This window comes from Ahaetulla prasina, chromosome 1, assembly GCF_028640845.1.
Source record: "Ahaetulla prasina isolate Xishuangbanna chromosome 1, ASM2864084v1, whole genome shotgun sequence".
Classification (NCBI taxonomy): Eukaryota; Metazoa; Chordata; class Lepidosauria; order Squamata; family Colubridae; genus Ahaetulla; species Ahaetulla prasina.
Window position 1 is genome coordinate 313,694,573 of NC_080539.1, and position 9,036 is coordinate 313,703,608.

Here is a 9,036-nt window from a genome sequence, read left to right on the forward strand (position 1 = left end):
TCTGAACGCATTGATGTGCTGATGTGGATATAGTGATGACAGCTTCGCTTTAACTTTGATCCGGATATTCCCTTGCCCTCCCCCACCCGGCAATACACTCCCACCCACGCCCACCCCCGGGGACACTTTGCTCTCTGGATTTGGGGCTTCCTTTCTCTAGCAAAAGGCTGCGCCCCCCGTTCAGGTGGAAGGGAGAGGATTTGATCCGGATGATTAATTCCCTTCTCAAGGAAACCCTCACCGCGGCAAGCGCATTCCATCTTTCCATCCGCATTCACTTAAAACAAAACAAAACACGGCGAGGGACGGGGCGACAAAAGCAGTTGGTTCTTTTATCCAACCGACCGGCATCCTCTCTCACAGGGAGAATAAACGTAAAAGCAAAAGCAAACCAGCCGATTCCGAGCGTAAACGGTGCAAAAGAGAGGCTCTCAGAGCGTCAGGCATCGATGAATGAATCGTGTGTAAACCTAGGCGCGTGTTTACGACCAAGATTGCGAATAAATAAAACGGTCGGTTCTCCTAATGATGGGGGGGGGAGGGGGAGGAAGGAAGCAGCCCTATCTTTCGGCATTTAGAATAAAACGAACGTCTGAAGCAGCTAATCCGCCCGTTCTCTCTTTCTGAAGCGAGTCCCGCTTCTCAATCGACGGGCAGCCTCCGCTTGCTCCGAAAGCCTTTTCCAGCGAAGAAGGAAAAGTCCAAGCGAGCCTGTGCAAAGGGAAGTCACGCAGGGCTCCCCCGTTTCGTCCGGATGGCGCCTCGCCGGCCTTTCCTTCGGAGTCGCCTCACCACGAGGGACCAGATTACAGAGCTGAGGAAGCGGACGAAGAAACATTCACCTGTAGATCATTTATTATTTTATTTACGGCCTTCGCGTCCCTCTCCCCAGCCTGCCGCCATCACCACCCCCCCACTCGCCCCACAAGGGCCAAAGGGACGACCCCGATCTTCCAGCCAGGCAGCTCCCGGGCCTTGCCGTAAGCTCCGTTGTCAGAAGCCCGCCAGCCCCGAGTCCACGCCCGCCGACCCAGGACAGACACCCTCCCTCTTCCGGCAGGTGAGGTGGGTCGCAGGCGAAGGTGTCCCCCCCTCGGCCGCTTTCCTTTCAAGAAGTCAGCCAACGAGCGGCCGCGGGAGCCGAGGCGAGAGAGGCCGCGGAAGTTGGGCCTCGGCGAGACGGCACGGCGCGGTTGGTTCTGCAAAGTAGTGCCTTTCTTTTTTTTTTCTCCCCCCTCCCCCTCAACCTCCATTTCCTCTACCCTCCTCTCGGCCACCGCCTCTCCGCTCCCCCCCCCGCCTCCCCGGCAGCAAAAAAACGGGGGTTACACCCACAAGTAGAAACAGGAGACGTGTATATGGGCGTTACAAGACATACATCCGCGCCTCCAGCCATACCCTATATACATATATAGATATAGATATATGGTTTTCACTGGAGAATGGCATGATGGGGGGGAGGGGTGTCGCCAGGAAAGAGAAAAGAAGGAAGAGGCGGGTATAAGGTAACCTGCCGCGGTGATGCGCCTCTCCCATTGGTATCCTTACGCCCTCCGGTAGGGCTGTCGAAAGGAAGGAGGTCGACGAAAAAGCGAAGGGGAAGAGGCGGAGAAAAGCCCGCGCTGATTGGGCGTCCGGATGAGAAACGTCCCTGCTCGCCGGGCTCTTTGATTGGACGGCTGGTGAGAAAGGTTAAACCAAAAATTTTTTTACAGCCCTAGTGTGTGTCTGTAGCTCGGAAATTAATTGTAGCTAAAGCCGTCTCTGCTGCTCTCAGCCTCAGCCCGGCAGCTGATTTTTCTCCCCCCTCCCTTGCTCGGGTGGAATAGGGGGGTTCCAGGCACCATGAAGTAGTTTGGACAGAAGGACTTGGGGTGCCTTTTTTTTTTTGGAAGGGGGCGCGCAGTCATATTTTCGTGCCCTTTGGGGGGGGAAAACCCTTTTTGAGCCATTTGGTACCCCCCCTTTCCTCACCCCCCCCTCCCGTGGCTTTGGCTCCGGCTCCCTTGCTAGGAGCCAGTTGGTCTTTTCCATCCCCTGCACGAGCGCTCCCGGTCCTTGCTACATGCCTTGCAAAGCTGTGGAGCTGGTGGGTGTGCAAGTGCCCAGCCGCTCCCGCCGCCTCACTGCCGCCCGGCGCTTCGCCCTCCAGGACGGACCTCACCGCGTCCGTTGCCTCGCCTTCCTCCCGGCTCTGCGACTTTCCCCTCCTGCCTAGAGTGTGATGTTGGACATGGGCGATAGGAAGGAAGTGAAAATGCTGCCCAAGTCGTCCTTCAGCATCAATAGCCTGGTGCCCGAAGCCGTCCAGAGCGACAACAACCACAGCCACCAGCAGCACCATCCTCACCACCACAATAACCATCACCCGCACCATCACCATCACCATCACCACCATCACCACCACCACCCAGCCCAGACGCCGCAGCCTCAGAGAGCCACCCCAGCGGAGGACGACGAAGAGGAAGAAAAGAGTCAGCTTCTGCTGCAGCCCCCCGGGGTGGGGGCGGCCGCGGCCGCCGGGGCGCCGGCCCCTTCGGGGCCCCTGGAGGTAGTAGCCAAAGGGGACCTCTTGGCCGGTAAAGGGGAAGCCGGCTCAGCCGCCGAGCTGGACGACAAGGAGAAAGGGCCGTCCGAGGAGAAGAAAGGGGTGCCGGAAGGGGCTAAGGAAGGGGCCGATGGCGGCGGCGGAAAGGAGGGCGAGAAGAAGAACGGCAAGTACGAAAAGCCGCCCTTCAGCTACAACGCGTTGATTATGATGGCCATCCGCCAGAGCCCCGAGAAGCGCCTCACCCTCAACGGCATCTACGAGTTCATCATGAAAAACTTTCCATACTACCGGGAGAACAAGCAGGGCTGGCAGAACTCCATCCGCCACAACCTGTCGCTCAATAAGTGCTTCGTCAAAGTGCCGCGGCACTACGACGACCCGGGCAAAGGCAACTACTGGATGTTGGACCCATCCAGCGACGACGTCTTCATCGGGGGCACCACCGGCAAGCTCCGGCGACGCTCCACCACCTCCCGGGCCAAGCTGGCCTTCAAACGGGGCGCCCGCCTGACCTCCACCGGCCTGACCTTCATGGACCGGGCGGGCTCCTTGTATTGGCCCATGTCTCCCTTCCTGTCCCTGCATCATCCGCGGGCCAGCAGTACGCTGAGCTACAACGGGAGCACGTCGGCTTACCCCAGCCACCCCATGCCCTACAGCTCGGTCCTGACCCAGAACTCCTTGGGGAACAACCACTCCTTCTCCGCCTCCAACGGCCTGAGCGTGGACAGGCTGGTCAACGGCGAATTGCCCTACGCCACTCACCATCTCACGGCGGCGGCCCTGGCCGCCTCGGTGCCCTGCGGCTTGTCGGTGCCGTGCTCGGGCACCTACTCCCTCAACCCCTGCTCGGTCAACCTCCTGGCGGCCGGCCAGACCAGTTACTTTTTCCCCCACGTCCCTCACCCTTCCATGACTTCGCAGAGCAGCTCTTCCATGACGGGACGGGCCGCCTCTTCCTCCACTTCGCCTCAGGCGCCCTCCACGCTCCCGTGCGAGTCCTTAAGACCCTCCTTGCCGAGTTTCACCACAGGATTGTCGGGGGGACTTTCTGATTATTTCACACATCAAAATCAGGGGTCTTCCTCCAACCCGTTAATACATTAACCTCCAGGGGAGCCAAGACTGTAAGTGAACATTTTACACACCTTTGCGTTGTAAATGATAGTGAAAGGAGAGCGAGAGAGCGAGAGAGAGCGCGAGCGAGAAAGAGCACGAGAGCGAGACTATAAAAAGAACAAAACAGAAAGGAAAACAAAACAAAACAAAAAAAACTCACCCAGGAAAAAAAAAGAGTCCAGGTATTTTTTATTAAGTTTTCCCCTCTCCCCCATTTTCTGTACGTTTGTTCATTTTTTTAAAGGGTTGTTTATGATTCCAGACCAGGGAGGCGAGTCAGCAAGATGGGAAGAATACCTCGTATAGACAATGCATTTGGGAAAAAAGGAAGGGAGTATTAATATTAAAATCTCATAAGGATGTATATCTGAAATGCTTTTGGCCATTTTGATTCCGGTAAGAAATGCCGGGCTGCTAGATTTTCCATGTTTGCAGTATTATAAGTTAACATGAATATGTTGGTGGGTGCAGATCGTGGGAATAAAAATACAAAATGGATAAATCCCATGATGCAAATGGTCATTTGTATAAGATGCAAAGCAATTTGGCAGAGAAGTTCAAGAATTACGTTTTAACCATGGATTTTTTTTGTCCTCCACTTTTTTTTTTAAAAAAAAGAGCTATTTCCCCTCTCTTTATTTTTTCCCCTCCTTTTTGTTTACTTTTAGACCAAAGATTGGGTTTTTAGAAAATGCACTCAGTATGCGAAATGTTTTCTTTTCTTTAAAATATGGAATATCATACATCAGAATGATATAATTTCAGTTTTGCAGCACTGCCCATTTCAGTGAATCCGAGGGGACAGAAAATCATGAATTGCCTTCAGTTTGTGTTGTGTATATTTAGATGTATGTGGTCACTAACAGGTCACCTTTATTTTTTTTAAATGTAGTGAAATGTTAATACCTATTGTACTTATAGGTAAACCTTGCAAATATGTAACTTGTGTTGCGCAAATGCCGCATAAATTTGAGTGATTGTTAATGTCGTCTTTAAAAAAAAACTTGATTGTGATACTGTGGTCATATGCCCGTGTTTGTCACTTACAAAAAAAAATGTTTACTATGAACACACAGAAATAAAAAAAATAGGCTAAATTCATATATATTCCATAATGCTTTTGTCTCTTTTATCCAGGCGTTTTAATACCCAAAAGGCTTTTAAAACTGTAAAAAAAACTAAAGCTGAAACCTTAGGGCCGAATTTCCCTCCAGCCCCTGCTGCTTATGCAGTATTGGCCAAAGAACCAATGGCTGCAGGCAGAATTTCCAGGTTGGAAAGAAATACAGCATGCCTCCTCTTTTTCTGCTTGCAAGTTATGAATCAGTAAAATACTGCTAAGTTTTCAATAAAAAACAGTTTGCAGGGGCAGCCACAAAACCGCAGCGTTTTGTGCTATCATGAGGTTGGCGTTTTCGTTGGGCTGCCTGGCAAAGCTCCTGGCTTTAACTACAAGCCGTTTTCCTTGCAAGGGCTAGCCGTCTGGAGGTGATATTAAGGACCATTTGAACGCCAACTGAGCTGCTGTCCTTCAAAACCTCCAGCATTTGAGCCGCACTTGCTGCGGAGGTAAACCTCATTGACTTTAAGGAGACCTTGCAATCCTAGCCTTGCCCATAAATAAAGCCCTCTGAACTCGGCAGGGCCTAGCTGCTTAGGTCTGGGCTCTCTCTTGAGCCTTTGGATGTGAAGCAAACCTTCTGGCCCTTTGTGAGTGTAAAGGTGTGAACTGTATGAATGTTGTGTCTGTACAGTTATAGACATAAGCAGTTCTTGTTATTCCGTTTTTAAATTCCAAAAGACATGAATAATTGATGCCATTTTTAAAAAGTCTTCTAGATGTATGCTTTTTTGGAGGGGATATATTTCTTTCTTTCTTTCTTTTTCTTTCTTTCTTTCTTTCTTTCTTTCTTTCTTTTTTCCTTCCTTCCTTCCTTTTTTTTCTTTCTCTCTCTCTTCCTTCCCCTCTCTTTCTTTAGACAATGTAGATGTAACGATGTGTACAAAGATTTGTTAGAAAGAAGGGGGTGGGGAGGAAAGCTATGTTGAAATGATGTCACAGACTCTGCAGAATTGAACGTTTAAGTCCTTACGAATGACATCAATTTCTGCGATGAAAGGGACAGACTTCAGCTTCTTCAGAGTTCTTAAACCCAAACGCAATTGTTGGTTGGAAAAGACTGGGGGAAATGCTGCTTTTGAGAGTTTGTTTTGTGGCCACACGAGCGGAGAGGGGAAAACAAACATCCGGTTTTAGGGACAATTTCAGGAAGGAGGGCAATAGTTCTTGCAAATCACTGCAGAATTTGTGCAAGGGCTCTTCCCCCCCACCCTCCCCGGCTAATTGGATCCCGCAGAGAGTCCGCGGAGAACAAGTTCTTCATTTGTTGCAATTGTGTAGTCCGCAAAATGTCCCGGGCTAAAGCAATAAACGGGCTCCCTTCTCACCACGGGGGGAACAAAAATAATCTCTTTCCTGGAGATGCTATCGCCAAATGTTTTAAAAAGGAGACTTCCACCCGCCCAGAAAAAAGGAGGGAGAGAGAAAGGCCTGGCACAAAAGGAACAGAAGTTTGGCTAGGCGAGTGATAAGAGCAAATGCAGGAAGATTGATATCATCATTAAGAAGCGAAAAGGTGGCCTTGAGGGATGTTGAGAATTCGAACTTCTTATCATAATAAATCGGGAAGAAAGGAGAGATGGAGGCAGCTGAGAAGATCCAAAGTTTTCTTAACTTTCTCAAGAAAATGAGCCCACTACACAATAGCAACAATTGTGAAAGTCAATATCCAGTTCTCCTGCAACCGCTGTTAGAACTAGGCTAGGTTAGTTTTGCAAAGCTAGAAAATCTAATGAGTATCTCAAATTTTATTTAATTTTTTTTAAGGAAAGAAAGTTAATAGATCAAACAAACAAACAAACAAAACTAAAAATATAAAGTTCTGCTGGTATTTTTTTCCTATACTCTATAGATTTTGTATCTGACATCTATAGAACTATCTGGGTCTATATCTGAACCTATATGCCAAGATAGAGTCTTAGCCTGACATCACTTTTGCTGAAGCGAAACAAATCAGCAGAAGGATCTGGTGGTCCAGTTGACAAAGTACCTGGTGTGTTGTTATCTGACTCTTGAGGGAAATCCAACAGCATGGTTTAATCCTGCTATTTCATAGTGCTTTTTTTGGGGGGGGGAGAGAGATAATGGGTGTGCTCCAAATCGTATGTGTGAATATGTGAGTACAGACATAGGTCAGGAAAGTGGGGGGGGACGTGGTATGTAGAAGCCAGATTGGTTCAATAATTGCAAGCCTAATCAAAGACATAGGAGGGGGGAATCCCCCCGTTGGTTAATAAGCATTAATTAGGTAAACTTGGTGGATAATCATGGCTGAGAAAAAGGTGGGGCGATGGTGTGTTTCTCCGCACGCATTTCATCTTGAAGGTGTAAACAGGCGCTTGTTGTTCAGATGCTGCTTTCTGAAACGGTTTGCTGTGGATTAAATCATTCAGGTGTCATTTCTTTTTCTTCTTCCTTTTTTTAAAACATTTTCGTAGGATGCGGGGCGGGTCTCCCGGCGGAGGAGAAGGAGTCTACCTATTGCATCTACCTATCTCATTATTATTTCTATTGTAGTTGCAAAGTACTTTTTCAAATGCTATAGAGGGAGGGAAGGAAGGAAAAAAGGAAAGAAGGAAGGAAGGAAGGAAGCAAGGAAGGAGCTAGATAACTAGGCTGTGTCTTTTCTGTATTGGCTGTGAAAACAATCAGCTTCCGGTCCCCAAATTCTTTTCACAAACTTTCTCTTACATCATCTATCTACCTTCAGCTGTCAACCAAACTACTAAACCTTTTGTTTTTCTCTAGAGATGACTCACACGCTCTTTATATAATAAAAGATTCAGATTCTGGATTTTCTGAATAAATGCTACCAATATATCCCTTAAATATCTCCCCATATAATTACATCCACCATAATTTGTTACTAGTATGGCCATGGCATGCAGAGAACCTATTAGATGTACCTTTTTAAAGTGGTCTCCTTGTTCTCTCCCTCCCCCACAAGAATATTTAAATTAATTGTTTGGGTTAAATTTAAAACTTTGGAAGTTACTAATCAGTAACTAGTCAGCCTGTAACAAGGAATAATACATTTGCAGGCTCCCTGCATCATAAGTGATGTGCAGATTTTTTGAACTAGAAGGCCATTGAGAAGTTGACTTTTAAGAGTATGATTAGAGTTTAAGTCAACATGGTTCTCAGAGTAAGGCCACTAGATTTAGCAGAGCTTACTCTCTAGTAAATGAATATAGAGCTAAGAGCCTGGAGAAATGGTGCTTTTAGAAAAAGGGAATTCTTTTTTAGAGGATGGGACGGTGTTAAGCACAACTGGTAGAAAGGCTGGGTGGTTTGGCCTTTCCAGTCTTAAAAGAAGGGTGCTTGTCTGGAACTTGATCATTTGATATCCTTTGAAATAATAAGGATGCTTAGTTAAATCTGGGAACCTTAAGCTGTCAAACGATTTAACCCCTCCAAAGACCCCTCCCCCAATGCTTTATTTTAAAATGAGAATTGGGTGCTTTTGTTCAATCACCAGGGCACTGTTCAGGCTGTCTAAGTTTTCTGTTTTTATTTTCTTCCCGTGATTTTTATTGCTAGGTCTGGATAAACTGAACCCATTTTTTCCATCCAGTGAGACTTATCTGGCCTTGTCCTCTAAAATCCTGAAGAATTTTTTGGGCCCTGAGTTCTACCTCCAGCCTCATCAGTTTTATTATTTGAACCAGACCAGAACACCTAGCATTCTCTCTCCCACCTCACCTCACCCCCCCCCCCGGTTTTTTTTGTTTTTTGATGAACTTCTCATCTTCATAGGCCTATTTGCATATGAATGCATGCTCTTTCTTCAACCCCCCACCCCGCATACTTTTGCAAGTAGATGGTCCTGGGCAAACCTCTCTTCCGTCCTTGAAGCCAGATCAGCCTTGGGGAAGGTGACTTGGAGGAAAGAAAAGGAGCGAGGCGGAGAAATTACAAAGCTGATCCCGCCAGCTCTGCTCCCGCAAGGAGGCCCACTCATTTCAGTGGTCCTTGGTGGTAGTGGGGTGAGGTGGGGGGGGGGAAGAGAGGGGGAAAGTTCAGGACTTGCGCAGGATGATTTGGCGGTCGCTTTGTGTTCTGGGTCTCTCCGTCGGAAAGTGGCGGACCTCTGGGTTAGCGAAAGGTGAAGGTGAAGATCAAGAGAGGTTCGGAGGTCCATCTGATTGCGCCTTACGGCTTGGGGGTGACCCTGCCCGGAGGACGGCGGCGTTCCTGCGATTTTCTACCTCAACCGAAGGAGAGAAAAAAACCACACACACACCAA

General features: G+C 48.3%; 1 protein-coding gene across 3 annotated transcripts; it reads left to right on the forward strand.

Moving 5' to 3' along the window:
- Positions 1–2,224: 2,224 nt before the first annotated feature.
- Positions 2,225–3,658, forward strand: FOXG1 (forkhead box G1). 3 transcript variants are annotated; one of them, XM_058166791.1, is made up of 2 exons: positions 2,225–2,530; positions 2,609–3,658. In XM_058166791.1, the coding sequence occupies exons 1-2, from the start codon at positions 2,225–2,227 to the stop codon at positions 3,656–3,658; spliced, it is 1,356 nt and encodes a 451-aa protein (XP_058022774.1). The 3 variants fall into 3 exon arrangements, with proteins under 3 accessions (XP_058022774.1, XP_058022783.1, XP_058022768.1); XM_058166800.1 differs by having other exon boundaries at positions 2,225–2,518; positions 2,621–3,658; XM_058166785.1 differs by having other exon boundaries at positions 2,225–3,658.
- Positions 3,659–9,036: the final 5,378 nt, after the last annotated feature.

Bases quoted from the DNA above. Each gene is read 5' to 3' on its own strand.
- FOXG1 (XM_058166785.1), top strand. From the start codon at position 2,225: ATGTTGGACATGGGCGATAGGAAGGAAGTGAAAATGCTGCCCAAGTCG.